The 17528-nt window shown below is 46.2% G+C and overlaps 1 protein-coding gene across 5 annotated transcripts; it reads right to left on the reverse strand.

The window, feature by feature from the left end:
• Positions 1–5595: 5595 nt before the first annotated feature.
• Positions 5596–9275, reverse strand: LOC133353899 (protein S100-A1-like). Of its 5 annotated transcripts, none has more exons than XM_061570396.1 (4): positions 9051–9275; positions 7758–7895; positions 6090–6255; positions 5596–5790 (listed from the first exon to the last, which is right to left on the reverse strand). In XM_061570396.1, the coding sequence occupies exons 3-4, from the start codon at positions 6243–6245 to the stop codon at positions 5596–5598; spliced, it is 351 nt and encodes a 116-aa protein (XP_061426380.1). In that variant the 5' UTR covers positions 6246–6255; positions 7758–7895; positions 9051–9275. The 5 variants fall into 5 exon arrangements, with proteins under 5 accessions (XP_061426380.1, XP_061426378.1, XP_061426377.1 ...); XM_061570394.1 differs by lacking the exon at positions 7758–7895 and adding an exon at positions 8202–8336; XM_061570393.1 differs by lacking the exon at positions 7758–7895 and adding an exon at positions 8202–8388.
• Between the last annotated feature and the right edge of the window lie 8253 nt (positions 9276–17528).

A 17528-nucleotide genomic window follows, 5' to 3' on the forward strand; every position in this document is an offset into this window, starting at 1 on the left:
GGACATTACCCAGAATACCGGAACAATAATTAATAGATGTAATTGCATGGTTACAAAAAAAAACACGCCTACGCAATTACGTTGGATGGAGAAAAAGCATTTGACAGAGTCAAGTGAGATGACCTCTTCCTAACAATTCAACATATGAACTTCCTGGAAAAATTCCTAGCATTCTGCAGACTGCCATACACTCTCCTTACGTCCTCTATCAGAAAGAATGGGTGGATCTCAAGGGGATTCCTTCTAAGTAGAGGCACAAGAATAGGGATACCTTCTATCTCCACTCCTTTTTGCAATAGCCATAGAACCACTGGCAATAGCCCTTAGGATATCAAAAAAATAAAGGGGGTATAAGGCCCTGGAGAGAAAGTATGAAAATACTTTTATATGCTGACAACATTCTTTTAACAATAACCAACCCCTCTGAATCTATTCCAAACATGCTTGATACTATTGTAATCAGTGACTTCCGCGACACTTCGTGTAGAGCAGCGCTCTCCAACCTTTTTGGCACCAGGGACCAGTTTCATGGAAGACAATTTTTTCACGGACCGGGGAGAGGGGGGGGGGTCATCATTGGGTCTTTCCCTCTTTTCAAAGAAGCTCTCCAGCGACGTTAGTTTTTTTACTCATTTTGGCTAGGGTTAGCTTGTGGGCTTACCAAAACTGTGACTGACACAAGTGCGCAGTGCGGGAAATAGGCACGGACAGAAGTGGTAAATCAAATAATGGGTGGGCCCCACGCAGACTCACTGCTCACCTCCTGCTGTGCGGCCCGGTTCCTAACAGGCCACGGACCAGTACCAGTCTGTGTCCCGGGGGTTGGGGACCCCTGGTGTAGAGGATACTCTTCTTTACTTCACATACGGGCACAACACAGGCCAACTCTATCTTCTTCCTTTTCTGAGTGCAACACTTAGATGTTAGCGTCCCTACAGGCTACACACATGGTCGCTCATCCGGCGTGGTTCTACCCGTCCACTCCCGGCCTCGCCGCTGGCTGACGGTGTGCCGGCAAGGGTGGTGGAACTCGGCAGGAGATCTGCCACGTGGCGGGACGATGGAGGGAGATGACGGCGAGCAGCGACGCAGTCCGGACCCAAGATTCCCCATACCGACCATGAGTCCTCCTCCGCTCCCACTTATATTGCTGCAGGCGCGGCTAGGCTCCGCCTCCTGCCACACCCTCTTGTGGAAACTTCCCGCAGGTTCCCGAAGTATATCGGCCAGCCCCGGCCCCTTACCTTTGGCCCAGATACCTCTCCGTTTGGGATTGGATGATGTTTTAGTGGTGCCCATACCCTTGCCTCCCTTTTCCAACCAGCAGGTGTCATCATGTCATTACACTATCGATGTTTACAGCACAGCAGCAGGATAAATGTTAAATATTAAAAAATCTGAAAATCAGAGATTATGCCAGTTTATCTGGTCACGAAACAATATAAAGCATTTCGGGGTGAAAATACCATAACCTACCTTCTTTTTTCGCTGCTAATTTCCCTCCGTTGCCACAGTCGACTTGCACTCACTTGAATGTTTGGAATGCATGCTGCTTCTCTCAATCAGAATACAAATAATTAATATAATGACTTTGTCCAAATTTATATTCCTAATTTGAGCGCTCCCTGTCACTATCCCAACACCCTTTCTGCATACTCTTTGGTTCTTTCGGTAAAGTAACGTAGTAACAAAATGAATTAAATCACAACGTTTCGGGCGCAACACAAGTGCCTGTCATCAGGTGGAAACAACCACAGCAATAAACAATCGCTGAAGTGGGCAAAAGGAAACTGCTTGTGACACGAGGCTATATATATGTAGGAGGGGGGGGGGGGGGTGAGCCAGGGAGGAGAGATAGAGAGGGTGGGGGCGTGGGGTACGGGGAGTGGCGAAGTGCAAGCTCCAACCCGAGCCCGAGTACAACACAATGTCGGGCCTGGAAAGTGAGCAGGGCTGGAGGGTAGAAGGCTGAAGAAACTGGAGATGCGGATACGAAGGCAAACTATAAAGCAGTTAAGGTTTTACCTCGTTCATAACATCCTTCCAATGATTGCTCAATTTGTATCCATCTTCTCTTTCTGCAAATACTCAACTCGGCCACTTCCAAAATCTTCACTCAGCCCCCATCAGAGAACCCCAATTTTTTTTCAATAGCTATTAACTAACCAAAGAAAATGTTAAGTTGACAAAACAACTCCCCCCAACTCCCTTGATGCCCCCTGGACACTCCTCAAACACAGGCATGCCTTTTGTGAATGTCCAGACATTAACAATGTTTTTCAAAGGATCACTTGCTACTTTTACCACGTTCACAAAACAAGCATCTCACCCTCACTGGAAATGTCCTTATTGGGGTTGAAACCCCTAGGCCTTTCCATAGAGGCAAATATATTATTCCAAATGTTCAGTGTTATGGCAAAACGCACCATTATAGCCAACAGGAGAGAGCATGCTCCCCCCAACACTGCAGGAATGGGCCAATACATTATCAAAAAATGCCGCCTTCGAGCATCCAAGTGCACAACTAAGGGGCATGGAGGAAGCTTACCACAAAACATGGAACCCCTTCACTACCTCCCCTCCAGTGGGCAATGATTCGTAGGAACATTCATGAGGGCATTTAGCCACTCCTCCCCACCCCCTCCCTTTTTTTCTCCTACAAGGGTATCAGAGCTTATGAAGACACCACGGTTGCAGATTTTATTGAAAGTTTATTGATACGTGCAGTTTAGACAGGTTTCCAGGTTTTTTGCTTGTACCTGAATCTTTTGTTAATAAAATACTTTTGGAAAAAAGTCTTGTAAGAGTCGGTGGTTCTTCGTTTTTGGCTGACTATGCCGAGTAACTGTGAGCTGAGAGCTCGGGTGGGCTCGACTGTTTCGAGTGGTTTTGTAGAGAAGTGCTGAGAGACCCAGATCCAAAACTGCTACAACTATGACAAGGGTAGCTGAGTTTTTTTTAAATCCTTTATATTAAGTTCGCTTGCTTGCTTGCTTGCATGCTTGCATGCTTGCGTGCTTGCTTGCGACCGTGCAAATCTTTCGGTCGTTTTTTAACCCACTTCCCGTGATCCAATCGAGCTGACATTTTGCACAGACTGGTTGTGCGAGACAATTAATATTCGTGAAAATTTTTTTCCAAAATTTGACACTGTTTAGAGAAAACAAATAAAATATTTAATTACCAATTGCTTAATACTGGCAGACAATCATCTGACCCATAGGTGGCAGCCATCTCAAGCCAGAGGACGAGATGACTAGCCGCCACGCATATAAAGGATTTAGAGTGAAAAACTTTGTTTTTACGGGTTATACTTATTCTTCAATGTGGACTATTGTCGTTAAGGTATCACTCTCCGCAATTTTGCAGGGTGAACTGGATCACAAATCCAATGCCAGCTTCTTTACTCAACTTAGATTCGCATTAACTCTTGCCTCTCACTACCACGCACAGATGCAGCTCTCACGTTAACGACTCCGATCACCAGTGCCAATCATCCTGCAGTGTCACCCAGTTTCACGACTCTCCCAGGAGGGTCCTGTTGCAGGATGTTTGGCCAGTTTCGCATGGCTTGCGAGGTTCGCACTCATCTATGAATGCCCCAAACGATTGGAATTCCATCGCTTCACAAATGTCCACGGTTCCTCTCCCATCTATATCGTAATTTGATGCTAGCTGTAAATTTTCTACAATCACTTCATCCCCAATTGACTAAAATATCCTCACTTGTTTCACAGATTTTTGCATCTATGTAACTTAACTCAACATAACTCATTACATTTCTTTCCGTACGATATTTTGGATTGTGCAAGTTGCTTTTGGGTCAGATTGCTATTAGCTTCATTCTGTTCGTCATTTTGGTGACCCAAGTCACTTGCAAATTAGACCATCCTGGCCTCTTGTGTTTTCATCCCATCTGGTTAAATAAAACAAACTTTACTTTTTGAATGGTTTATTTGTGCGGTGTTAGGAAGTCAGTGATGGTGAATGGGATGAGGCACAGAAAAGAGCAAGACAGTTTCAGTTGTCACGTCATGTTCCTGCAATATGAATAGAGACCTTGCACTCTCGCCCCTCAGACACCACACTGGGATTGGCGCTATGTAGCTGCACTTTGAGCAGTTGAGCTGGTAGAGCTGTGTGGAACATCACCACCCCGCCTAGCCACGTTCCTCCTTCAGCAATATTTTTTAGGTCAGACTGGAAACCCATGCTAATTCACGCACCAGATGTGCATTGACCAACCTACATCTTAGACCTCCCCACCAACATTGGTGCAATGAGAAGCCTGTGTACATTAGACACTTGCCACAATTTTCCTGCAAGACTCATTTACACTGCCACATGGCTTTGTTACAAAGTATTGTTTTCCAAGTCACTCCACGTTGAGCTCACCGCCTCTAAACTGTTGTTTCTTTTATCAGGTAAAAACCAGAGCTATACGGAGATTTTTCATAAGAGTCCTGGCCACAAATGATAGCCGACTGGCTTGTGGAAATTTGCAACGGCCAAATACTCGAAGGGGCATGTTTAAATGTTGATATTTTGGCATTTTACATCAATTTGCATCGCACGTTGGAGTAGACCACCAGCAATGACCTTAATTAGACATCCGAAGCAAACGTGCAACCAGAGACAACCAAGGCCTCCTATTGGCGCGGAGGCCTCCATAGGCGATTGAACAGGAGGCAAGGTTTGAAGTGATTCAAACTGAAAAAGGCAGGAAGCAAAGGTTAAGCTCTAAGGTGACTTGCGCACCCTTGAGGCGATCGACGTGAGAGAAGGGGGCTCCAAAGAGCTAAGAGGAGAGCACAAAAACATGTCAGGGGAAGAGGCACTTCAAGAGTCAAGCAAGTGGGGCCAAGTGTTCGTGTAATAAAAACAAGGCTCCAAGTTTGTCCATAGCTTTACACTTCCACCAATAAGAGCTTTGAGAAACGTTGATTTAAGTGCAACCCCCCCCCCCCCCCCCACCAAAATATCAATGGTCTTCATCTGCATATTCTCGGCGTAGTCCCTCCGCATCTCAGAAGTTTAAGCTAAATTTTCCAGAGTCAAATGTCTTATCATTGTTCGCGAAGGCTTGGGGGCAAGGTTAGTTTGTAGTAATGCGTCACTCCAGGAACTCAATTTCTAGTCTCAACGGCTACGTTGGTAGAAAGTCAATACCACGGATCAGGGGCGAGGGTGGCCGCTGGAACAACGATTTTTTTTCCAAGAACTGCCTATACACCGAGGGTGAAGGGATTGTCACCCGTGTCTAACGAATTACATTCCAGGGATGTTACCAATTTCGGGGGCTAATAACTGGGTGAAGTGTCACCCATCAGACCTGTTTTTAAACAGTAAAGCCCGATCCCTCCTTACATGTGCAAGGTCATTGGGGCGCTCGTGGCTCCTTTTGGGCAAAGACAACACAAGGAGAGGCTCTTCCATTAAGACCACCGCCATTGCCAAAAAACAATTCTGCATCACGAGAAGGGAAATGCATCAGCCATTGCTTGCCGGGTCAACTTGAAAAACACACGATTCACCAAACCCAGGACCAGTTTGCCAGCAATTTTATTAGCAATCTTTTATATATTTTAAAGAGATTTATTTGGGCTTATCAGCAGAAATGGGCCGGCCACAGGGCCCCTTGGTGAGGAACACGCGCTCCTGGAATGGGGCATGGCCGGCCACGAGGATTCGCGTCCACGTGGCCATGAACGCTTGGAAGTCCACACTGGCGCCTTGGTTCTCGTGAAGATCCCCCATGATCTTGCGCACTTCATGCGGGTCACACGCACCCTGCATTCGTGAAACAGGAACACTTTCTGCTACAGCCAATGCACCAAGCACTCTGCTCAGTGTTGCAGCAACAAGAATAGGAATCAACATGCTATGTGGTCATTATTGAGCCACTCTCATTCAACCTTTAACAGTGACGAAGCACGCTCAGTCGTTCTTGCAAAACCCAATGCCACAGCACTTGTCACCGCCTCGAGCCGCAGCGGCTCCCAGTGCACGTGGAGACGCGTCATTGCACCACATTGCTCGAGAAAAGTTAGCTTGCAGTGCTGTCGCCGTGGAGGGCACAGGAAACCCACCGCCAGGTAGAGCCGCATGTGCTTCACGAGCAGATTCTGGAGCGTGTGGTTCCTCATGGAGACGCTCCCCGTGCCTCCTTCACAGTTGGCGCAGAACTCGCGCACAAAGATGTCCATCACAGCGCTCAGATCCTCAATGGCAGCAGCAGAAGGCATTACGAGATTCCTTCACCCAACACACGTGTACATTACATACCAAGATAAAGCACGCCCATGGCCTTTTTGGGTGCCCAGACGTATAGGACAGCTCGACTTGCAACACCCCCCCCCCCCCCGCATAAGACTTTTCTTATAATAATTAAGACCCTCGCTAACAACCAAACTACCGACGAGTCCGAGCAAATCGTGTGCAGACGCAGCGCCATTAGGCGACGCGTTCATGTTACGCAGACGTCGCCAGATGACAGCGCTATGCTCTGACGCATGTACAATTTAGCCCAACTGTGCAGCTGCGCAGAGAGAACAATGCGGCACTTTCTCAACGCTATTCACCTTTGTAAATTTGCCGTTTGCTACGTCTGAGGAAGTGATGCACATGCAGACAATTAAATGATTTAAAAAGACGAGACTTAAAAGTACCCAAATTATAGGATAAACGAATGTATAGAGGTAGAGCATTCCAGCCGTGCAGCACAGGCACAGCAAATGCCCGCTCACCCCAGGAAGGCAGCTGGGATCGCAGTACTCGCAGAAGGGTGGGGGATTGCAGATCTTAACAACCTTGGCAAGGGGTGTAGGGATGAATCAACCTCACGAATGTGATACCAGCCATTGCAAGACCTTAAAAACCAACTAGTACAAGGTTTTTCAAAAAACGCCGCTTCAGGACAGGAAACCAGTGTAATGAGAACCAGAGAAATAAGGTCACAATGGGGTTAGGGCGAGTAGCCAAATTGCCACATTCTGAACAATGTAATATACCAAGAACCTTATTTGAAACCTATACCAGCAAGGCATTGCAATAATCGATTCGCTAGAGAACAGATGCATGGACGAGCCTCACAATCAGCAAGTACAAGTATTTTGTGCAGTCGAGCACTGTTGGGAGGCAAAAGGTTTTCACAACCATAACATGAACATTGCATGGAAAGGGACGGATCAAATATCACCAAGATGACCAATCATGCTTCGGGCAGACGTTCTGGCCATCAACAATTAGGCTTAAGTGCCAGTTTAGTTGGCGAGAGCCGACCAAGATATTGAAATTTTTATTTAGCTCTGGAAATATTTTTCCTGCAACCGTGATTGCAGTAGAAATAAAAAAAAAAATTCGATGTAGAATATGGTGTTAGCTGGAGGCAAACGTGGGCGTCATCTGTGTAGCAATGGTAGCGCAGCCCTATAAATAACTGCTCCAAAGTGTCACGTTAAATGCTAAACAGAACCAAGCAGCGATCCTTGTAAGTACCCCAGACCGCACCAAATCTGACAGGACCTAAAGCCACCCAGGTGAAACACGGCTTGGGGTTTTGCAGACAAGAGCAGATCCACCACATGCCCCCATAATATTTTCCAGTCGTTAAATTAAAACATCATTGTTAACAAGCACCTATTAAGGCCAACAGTACGCCCAGATGTCTTTTTATCCCAAGCAGTAAGATTTAGACACGTCCTCAAGCCACGGATGTCTTCACCGCACTCGAGACGCCGAGAGGAGCCGGAACTCACCGGGATGTAGAAGAATACGAACGCCGAGCAGCAACTACTGAATCCGCCTCCCGCAGGGTTTAAATCCTCACCTATGCTGGTGACGTCACCAATTACGCCTTCACGTGTGCTGGTGACGTCACTTATAATTGTTTGCACCTGTGCCGTTAACAATCATTTCATCGACATGTTTTATTGACGTCACGTGACCCATCGAGTCTCCGCGTGTGAATCTGACCAATTCCGTGCGTCAACTCATTCAGACGAATTCCCTGCCCGTGCGGGGTAATGGAAACGGTGACGATAATTGATGATGATGACGAGAAGGAGGGTGGCTGAGGTTGTCTGTCTCTGTGATGTTCACTATTGTCGTGAAGGCGTCACTCGCTGTTCTGTTGCCAGGAAACTTGATCACAAATCCAATGCGAGTTTTGATATTCAGCGTCGATTCGCCTGAACTCTCACCTCGCCACGTGATTTGCCAGCAGCTCGCGTCTCTCACTGCCGCGCACAGACGCAGTTCTCGCGTTAACGACTCCGATCACCACAGCGCCACTCCTCCTGCAGTGTCACCGAGTATCACGAATCTCTCCCAGTATCCTGCGCCGAGATGTTTGGCCAGTTTCACATGGCACACGTGGTTCCCACTCATCTGCGAATGCCCCAAACGCCTGGAATTCGAATACTTCACAAATGTCCGTGGTTCCCCTCTCATCTCTATCGCAATTCGATGCCGAGCTGTCGATTCTTGACGATAACTTCACCTGCAATTGCTCGTGACTCGAATATCCTCGCGTGTTTACAGTTGAGTGCAATAGCCACCTTATATCTGTTTAATGTTCATGTTACTTGTAATTATACCACGATAAGTCGAAAATAATCGAATCGACTCAGGCTACAGGGAATTTATGAACCATGAATTATGAAAAATGCAATAGTTGCAACTTTTCATGGGACGTAGTTGTTTTTCCTTCAAATACTTTTTTGCTTCATTGCAGTAAAGTATATTATTTATGTTGCTTAGATCACTCTTAAAATCCCATAACTCAACTGCGTCATCGTGTCATCACCAACGTCATCATCATAATAACAGCGCGATATGAAGGACGTGCATTAAACGCTGCTGGCACGATTTTGCGTTTCCATTGACACTGCCGCGTTACTTTATATCACGAAGTTCGGTTTTCCAAAAGCCACTCTACGTTGATCTCCATTAATAAAAAAAAATTCAATGACATGAAAAATTGTAAAACATTATTTCATTTAAAACAAATTTTAGAACGTAAAATTCCGAGCAACAATTGTCCATCTTACTTTCCAGAGTTTTTTTGCATTGCTCGCAGGTGAAATCAGGTGCCCAGGGTTTGTCTTGATCCCCGACAGGCATGCCAAAATATGGCTTGTCGGCCTCACACATCTTCGCAGATGCTTTCACAGAGTACTTTTTTGCTCTTGTCTTGATAAATTGGCCGCAGACATAGCAAAATGCGTCTGCCAGATGCTTGCAGCCTCTTGATGCCATCTCAGAAAAATGCAGAAAGGTATCCACTTACCCAGCTGGAACTAAACTGAACTGGTCGGCTTAAGGCCCCCGTATATATACTACTATTTATATTACTGTAAAGTTCTAGAATGTTCTAGAAGTTACTCCAAGTTTACTCAGCACTGAATCTATCTGGAATGTTCTGGAAAAAAGGTACATTTCAAAATATAACTGTCCTGGTCACAAAAGCAAAGTTTGTGGGGAATAACCATTTTCTCTACTTTTGAGGCATAAGCAATTAGGAAATAACACTACCCAGAAACAAAAACATTTGTTACACTGTTATCTGCGAATGCCTCAAACGCCTAAAATTCCATCGCTTTGCAAATGTCCTTGATTCCCCTCCCATCGACATCGTAATTCGATGCTGAGTTGTCGATTCTCTACGGTAACTTCACTTGCAATTGCACTTGGCTCGAATATCCTCACCTGTTTTCAGATTAATGTGATAGCCATCTTTTATATGTTTAATGTGATCGGTCTAAAAATGATCTACCCGAGCCGACTTCTGCTACAGGGAATTTATAATAAAACATAATTATTATTGTGAAATATTTTAGATGTTTCGTGACGCAGTTGTTATTGCTCTGAGTTCCCTTTGCTTAATAGATGTTGATTGTTTGTGGCTGAAATTCTCGTTACCTGGGTTATGTTTTCTGATCAGGCCCTCCGTGGTCTCTTGAGTTGTCACCTGGTTACACAAATTGCACTCGACTCGAATGCTTTTTCAACGAATCTCTGGATGTGCCGTGTTGATTGACCATACTTCACCAATGTGGTAAGTCGGTGGTGAATGGGATGTGAGAGGGGGGGAGGCGGGACCTTTTCCGTTGTCGCGTCATACCCCTTCAATACCAGCACAGATCTCGCACTTTCTGGCCCCTCTCATGGACACCACACGGGGTTTATCGTTGTCTGCAGCTGCACGTTGATTGGAAACGGAGTGGCACCGAGTATTGGAGTAACCGGAGCTGCGGGGAACATCACAACCCGAGTGGAGACTCTCCCCATTCAACCTTCAGCAGCAAAACTTCTGAGGGAATCCCCGAGGTCAAACACCGGGGAACCCCACGGCAATTCACGTGCCAGATCCGCACGTTGACCTCACTGCCTCAATTTAAACTATTAAACAGTTTATTTGAACAGGAAAGGCCCACTGAGCTATAGTGTTCTTTTTCGGAAGTGATCTGGCCACAAATGGTAGCTGAATGAATTGGCCTATCAAGCGGAAAATTATAGCCGCCAAATACTCAAGCGCATGTATCAAAATGTGCAAGGGGAAAACCGAAAACCCGGAAAAAATCGACGCAACCTTGGCGAAGACAGAAACGCAAACTCCACATATAAAGCAGGCGTCAGGGTTGGGATCGAACCCATGATCTCCTGTATATTAGGCAAGGTCGTTAACGTCTCGCCACCGGAGCACCCTTTCACAATTGGTTACAACTTAAACCTCGCTCGTGCCTTTAAATCAGTCTGCGATGTTTCCCAGCATGTTGCTCGCGACCTTTGTTCGGCTCATTTAAGAGCCCAACTTTTGGGCTTGTTGATTATCTCTTGCAGTTTCACATTAATTAATATCCCACGTTGGAGTTTCATCAGAAAATCAGAGGCAATACCCTCTCCATTTTCCTGTGCATTTGTTTCCACCAATAACATCATTGGAAAACAAACGCTAATGCCCGGTGAATAATGTTTGTTAAAGTGAGATACCCCCTCGAATAGCGAGTCTTCATCTGCATATCCTTGGTATCACCCCATTCCCACCGAAGTTGAAGCTCCTCCATTTAGACATTCAACGGCCTTCTCGTAGCACAGAGCTTTGGACAAGATCAGTTTATAGTTATGCATCGCTCGAGAAACTTTGCATAGTGTGAACGGTTACGCTGGTAGAACACTTTCCAAATCCGAAAGCTCAGGTGTGAGCTTGGCCGCTTTCAACTTCCGATTCTTTCCGAGATATGCCTATACATCGTTAATGAAAAAACGGGAGAGGGCACTGATCATTGGGCGTCGTGTCGCCTATCACGGAGCTGTTTTGAAACAATTTCAAGCCCGTTCATCGTAACACCTGCGAGGTCAAACGCATGATTCACGAAGACCAGGACCAGTTTCCCAGCGATTTTATTCTTCAAATAGTTCCATTTAAAGGGATTTATTTCGGTTCATCTGAAGAAATGGGCGGGCCACATGGCCCCTTGGTGAGGAACACACACTCCTGGAACGGGGCATGGCCAGCCACGAGAATCCGCATCCACGTGGCCATGAATGCTTGGAAGTCCAGGCTGGTGCCTTGGTTCTCATGCAGATCCCCCATGATCTTGCGCACTTCATCCAGGTCACACGCACCCTGCAGGCGAGATAACGTGAACAGTTTCTGCAAAAAGGCAGTGTACAAATTCCTCTGCTCAGTGCTGCATCGAGAGTAAACATGTTATGGTGGCCATAAGACCAGTCGTAATCAACCCCTTAGCAACGGCTACTCCCGCTCAGTTGTTCCTGCAAAATCCAGCGCCACGGATCCTGGCGTTACCTCGAGGTGTTGCAGCTCCAGGCCATGAGGATCCCACAATGTGCATTCTTCGAGCCGAGTGGAGAGGCTGCGCGAGGAGGTGCGGTCACAGCGCCACGCACGGCTCGAAAAATGCTTGCGGTGCTGTCGCCGTGGAGGGCACAGGAAACCCACATCCAGGTAGGGCCGCATGTGCTTTATGAGCAGATTCTGTCGCGTGTGGTTCCTCATGGAGACGCTCCACGCGCCTTCTTCACAGTTGGCGCAGAACTCGTGCAAGAAGATGTCCATCACAGCGCTCAGATCCTCCATGGCGGCGGCAGATGAAGGCATCACGAGATTGTCAGTGAACACAGTGTACATTAGTTTTACACAAGATGAAGCTCGATCTCCGATATAACCTTTCGACCGTTAGCAACCAGTATAGCACACGAGGGGGTAGATCGCCAGCACCACGCCCCGCGACCTTTGCTTCCCACGTTGAGGGGTGCACACACCAAGTGCTCATTTGCGGTCATGTCGACCTAGAGAAGGTCCAGGACTCGTTAAGAAAAAGCCTTATCTGGTGTTGGCCTCAATTGGGAATCAAACTCGGGTTGCATAGTTCAAAATCGCAGCGCACAAACCGCTCAGATCCACACCACAAGCGTGTACAATCTACACGGGTTAACTTGGCGCAGTAACCCTACGCAAAAACACGTATTGCGTTCATGAGAGAGGACTCGAGAACCGCGAGATGACCTGGCTTAACAAACCAGGAGCCAGCCATGAGAGCAGATGCCTCAAAGGTGGAGTCTTTTATTAGGTCCGCCTTTTGGCGTCATCTAGTCGAGTGCCAATTGAGACGAGGCTCAGAAGAAAGCTGTCTCTGGTGTGGACCAATCAGTTTCAAGGACAATGCATATATTTTGTTTTTAATGCAGACATGAATCCTTGTAAAAAGGTTTCAGTTTTGTTTCCAGAAAAAAGGAGAAAACCCCTATTATTATAATGGCTGTGTTAGTGGGATATTTAACCTGTTAATGTTTAGACATTTAACATGTTAATGTAACACTGGAGAGTCGAAAATAACTACTAAACATCACAGCCAGTTATAACTTAACCTGGTTAATAACGTCCTTCCAATGATTGCTCAGTCGTGATATTTTTGTATTTTTTTAATTCACTTTATTTACATATTCATTATTGTATTGTTATCATTGTTTCTATCGACGTGACTTTACCGAAAGAACCATAGAATATGAGTTTCGATGTAGTATCTTTGTTTATCAAAGTTCCTGTCCCTGATACCATTGCAATCATTGAAGATTTGGTCCAACAAGGACTGAATGCTGATGTACCGGCCCTGGTTAGACACTGCCTCACCAACACTTACTTCACCTTGAATGTAACATTCTACAAACAAGTTTAAGGTACTCCAATGGGTTCTCCCTTATCTCCAGTTGTAGTCAATGTTTTCATATAAACTTTTTAGACAGATACACCCGCCGTCCTTCCTTTTGGAAGAGGTACGTAGATGACACGTTCGTTATCTGGCCACATGGCCTACCAGCTCTGGACAAATTCTTTAACCACATCAATTCCATACACCCAACCATCAAATTCACCATGGAGGTGGAAAAGGATGGCAAGTTACCATTCTTAGATGTTTTAATTGAAAAGAAACCAGATGGCTCAACGGGACGCTCCAATATGGATGCCTACCTATATGGATGCACCAATATGGATGCCTACCTAAAAACCTGATTTTCACCACCATCCATCCCAGAAAAAATCCCTCATCAAAACGCTACACCATAGAGCTCAATATATCGCTGACCATGAATACCTGACAAAGTGAACTCTAACACGTACACCAGGCTCTCAAAGCGAATTAATATTCTGACTACACAATCCGCAAAGCCATCACCGAACCACGAGGAAGGAGCCATCTGAAGATTCAATCAAAACCATCACCTTATCTTACATAGCAGGGATAACCAAAAGATTTCCAAAATCTTGAACAAACACAAGATCCAGGTCCGACTTAATGCAGTGCATAAAATTAGTGACCTGATCCCATCTGAGAAGGACAAGATTCCTGACATCTACAAATTAAGCTGTATCTGCGGCAGCAGTTACATTGGGGAAACCAAACGACATGTCTCGGACCGTGTTCGTGAACATAAGGCAGATCTAAAACATGCCAGGATCAATACTTCTGCCGTGGCTGATCAATACTTTAATGCGGCTGGCATCACGTGAAATTGATTTCTCTTAGACGATGGTACTCTGCAAGCCGACTGGCTATCAACAAAGATTCGTTCACGAAGCCATACATTTCTACAGACAAAGACACAATTTCAACCGAGGCGAGGGTTTTAAACTCAGCAATCATTGGAAAGATGTCATCAACCACTTTTGGTCATGACTTGATTTGTTTTCTTGTCCACCTCAACCGTCAGCAGTGTGGGTATGTGGAACGATGTGCAATGCATTTTGATTGGTGTAGACCTACTGCCGGTGTCAGAGACCTCTCGTACATTAACACTAGCTGCCCTGCCCATCTCTAAACCTTTATAAACAGCTCTTTGATTGGTGTAGACCTATTGCCAGTGTCAGAGACCTCTCCTACATTAACATTAGCTGCCCCGCCCATCTCTAAACTTTCATAAACAGTCTGCTTCAGCAGCTTCCCCACTCTTTTTTCCCTGATGACGATTGCTTGTGTAATTATCGAAACGTTGTGATATTTTTATTATTTTTATTGACTTTATTTTTATTTTTATTATTTTATTGCTATAACTTTTTTCCATCGACGTCGCGAAAGTTAAGTCAAATTTTTACATTGAAACTGACAAGCAAATCACCTGGAGATAGTGAGATGTCCTTAATTAACGATACCAAGTGAGCCGAGTTAAGTACAGCTGAGGCGTTCAATCCAGTGAATGGTTGTAAGGACTCAGAAATCGGGCCAATTTGTAGGTGGGTGAGTCAATGGTGGAGACAATAGGCCGAAGGGGTGTCCCTTCTTTATGGATTTTTGGTAAACCATAAAATCTGGGTCCTCTAGCAGCAGACGGTTTTAAGGATAGCCGCTTGGTTGGTTCGATTAAAGATGTCGAATCAGTGATGATATTGTTGGTTTTCGTAACCAGGTGGTTGGTGGGATCTCTATTGATTTTGGTATAGCTTCCATCATTTAGTAAGTCCTGAATTTTGTTGTTGTTGTATTTGGTTTTGTCCATGATGACAGTAGCATTGGCCTTGTTGGCTGAGAGGATGACTATGTCATCTCTCTTTTTAGTTGAGACAGCTCAAAGTGTCATTTTGGTGACCCAAGTCACTTGCACATTAGACCATCCTGGCCTCTTGAGTTTTCGTCTCACCTGGTTAAACAAAATAAACTTTACTTTTTGAATGGTTTATTTGTGCAGTGTTGATTGACCATACTTCACTACTGGTAAGTCAGTGGTGGTGTATGGGATGAGGAAAAAAAAAGAAGCAAGACCGTTTCAGTTGTCGCGTCATGTTCCTGCAATAGGAATACAGACCTCGCACTCTCTCGCCCCTCAGACATCACACTGGGATTGACGTTGTTGCTGCACTTTGAGCAGGGGAGCTGGCAGAGCTGTGGGGAACATCACCACCTCTCCATGTTCCACATTCAGGAACATTTTTGAAACCTTCGAGGTCAGACTGGGAACCCCATGCCAATTCACACACCAGATGTGCATTGACTAACCCACATCACCAACATTCGTGCAATGAGAAGCCTGTGTACATTAGACACTTGGCACAATTTTCCTGGGGGACTAATTTACACTGCCACAATGCTTTGTTACCAAGCTTGGTTTTCCAAAAGTCACACCACGTCGAGCTCACCGCCTCTAAACTATTGTTTCTTTTACCAGGTAAAATCCAGAACTATACGGATATTTTACTGGTAGGAACTTCCTGGTTCCACCAGCCCACAGGAGATTATTGTGTCCGTCCGTCGTGCATCCAAAAATGGGAGGGGTGGGGCTGGGTGGAGAGGGGAGGGTGGGGAGGGGCTGGGTGGGGAGGGGAGGATGGGGAGGGGTTGGGGTGGGGCTGGGTGGGGGTGGGAAGGGCTGGGTGGGGGGGGCTGGGAGGGATGGGGCTAGGTGGGGAGGGGCTGGTCAATACTCAACTCAACCCAATTAGTCTCTATGGTTAAGGACATGGTATTATCTCCCGATGATATCCTCGTCAGATTTGATGTAGTATCTCTGTTTACCAAAGTCCCACTACCTGACACCCTAACAATAATTGAGGACTTGGTCCAACATGGATTGAATTCGGATGTACCTGCGCTGGTTAGGCATTGCCTCGCCAACACTTATTTTACCTGGAGTGGCACCTTCTACAAACAAAATAAGGGTACCCCTATGGGCTCCCCCTTGTCACCAGTGATAGCCAACATGTTCATGGAAAAGTTTGAATCAGACGCCATCCAGACATCCACCCTGCGCCGTTCCCTGTGGAAGAGGTATGTGGATGACACTTTCGTCATTTGGCCACATGGCCTCCCAGCATTGAACCACTTCTTGGACCACATCAATTCCAGACACCCATCCATCAGATTCACCATGGAAGTGGAGAAAGATGGTAAACTACCATTCTTAGATATTCTGTTTGAGAGGAGACCTGACGGATCCTTGGGACATTCTGTCTACAGGAAAGCCACCCACACAGATTCCTACTTGAAACCTGATTCCCACCACCACCCATCTCAAAAGAATTATCTCATCCAAACGCTATACCACTGTAGTAAGTTCGAGGAGACGATGTCGAAGTTGAGGCACACTCTGTTTATTAACCCAGGGACAGGCACAATAGTTGAAGGGGTATCGGCCCCTTTCACCCGTACTATGGGAAACCCACCCTAGTACTAAGCCCTCTGTCCTGTTCCCCAGTCCTCCTCTACTGGGCTACGGGAGGCTGACTGATCTGGCCCTGGCAAGCACAGATCTCGGCACCAGCTAACCAGCCTTGCCCTGATAAGGGCAGCGGTCTGGAAGCTTTTGGGCCGCGCCGCTGGCTTACCCGGCTCGGCCCTTATAAGGACGGCGAGACCGGGGAGTCCCAGGGCCTAATCTCCGAGTCTTGGATCTTCACTGGTCAGCTTCGTGTCGAACTGCCTCGAGCTCTTTGGGTCTCCACCTTTTATAGGGATCACCTCCGAGGGCTGGGGGCGTGGGCAATAACGGATGCGGACGTCGGTGTGACCACCCGTGTATGTGAGTGCCGACACCCCTGTGTTTGTTGTCCGCCGTTTCTCCCGTAATAATCCCTACACCACAAAGCTCATGGCATTTCTGACCAACACCACCTGGCCAGTGAATTAAGACATGTACATCGGGCCATCAGGATGAACGGATACTCTGACCGCACCATTCGCCAAGCTGTTTCTCCCATCATACAGAAACAGCCACATGAAACTCTGATCAAAACTATCACGTTGCCATACATAGCAGGCGTGACCAAAAATACCTCCAAAATTCTAAACAAACATAAGATCCAAGTCCGATTCAGTACAGTACATAAAATCCGTGATCTAATTCCATCTGTGAAAGATGTCATTCCTGACTTACAATACCCTGGAGTCTATAAACTGAGTTGTAGTGGTTTCTATATTGGAGAAACGAAACGTCATATCTCTGATTGTGTCCGCGAGCACAAGTCAGATCTGAAACACGGCAAAACTGATTTTTCCGCCGTTGCCGATCATTGC

This window comes from Lethenteron reissneri, chromosome 45, assembly GCF_015708825.2.
Source record: "Lethenteron reissneri isolate LAM-NWPU_2019-01 chromosome 45, ASM1570882v1, whole genome shotgun sequence".
Taxonomy (NCBI): Eukaryota; Metazoa; Chordata; class Hyperoartia; order Petromyzontiformes; family Petromyzontidae; genus Lethenteron; species Lethenteron reissneri.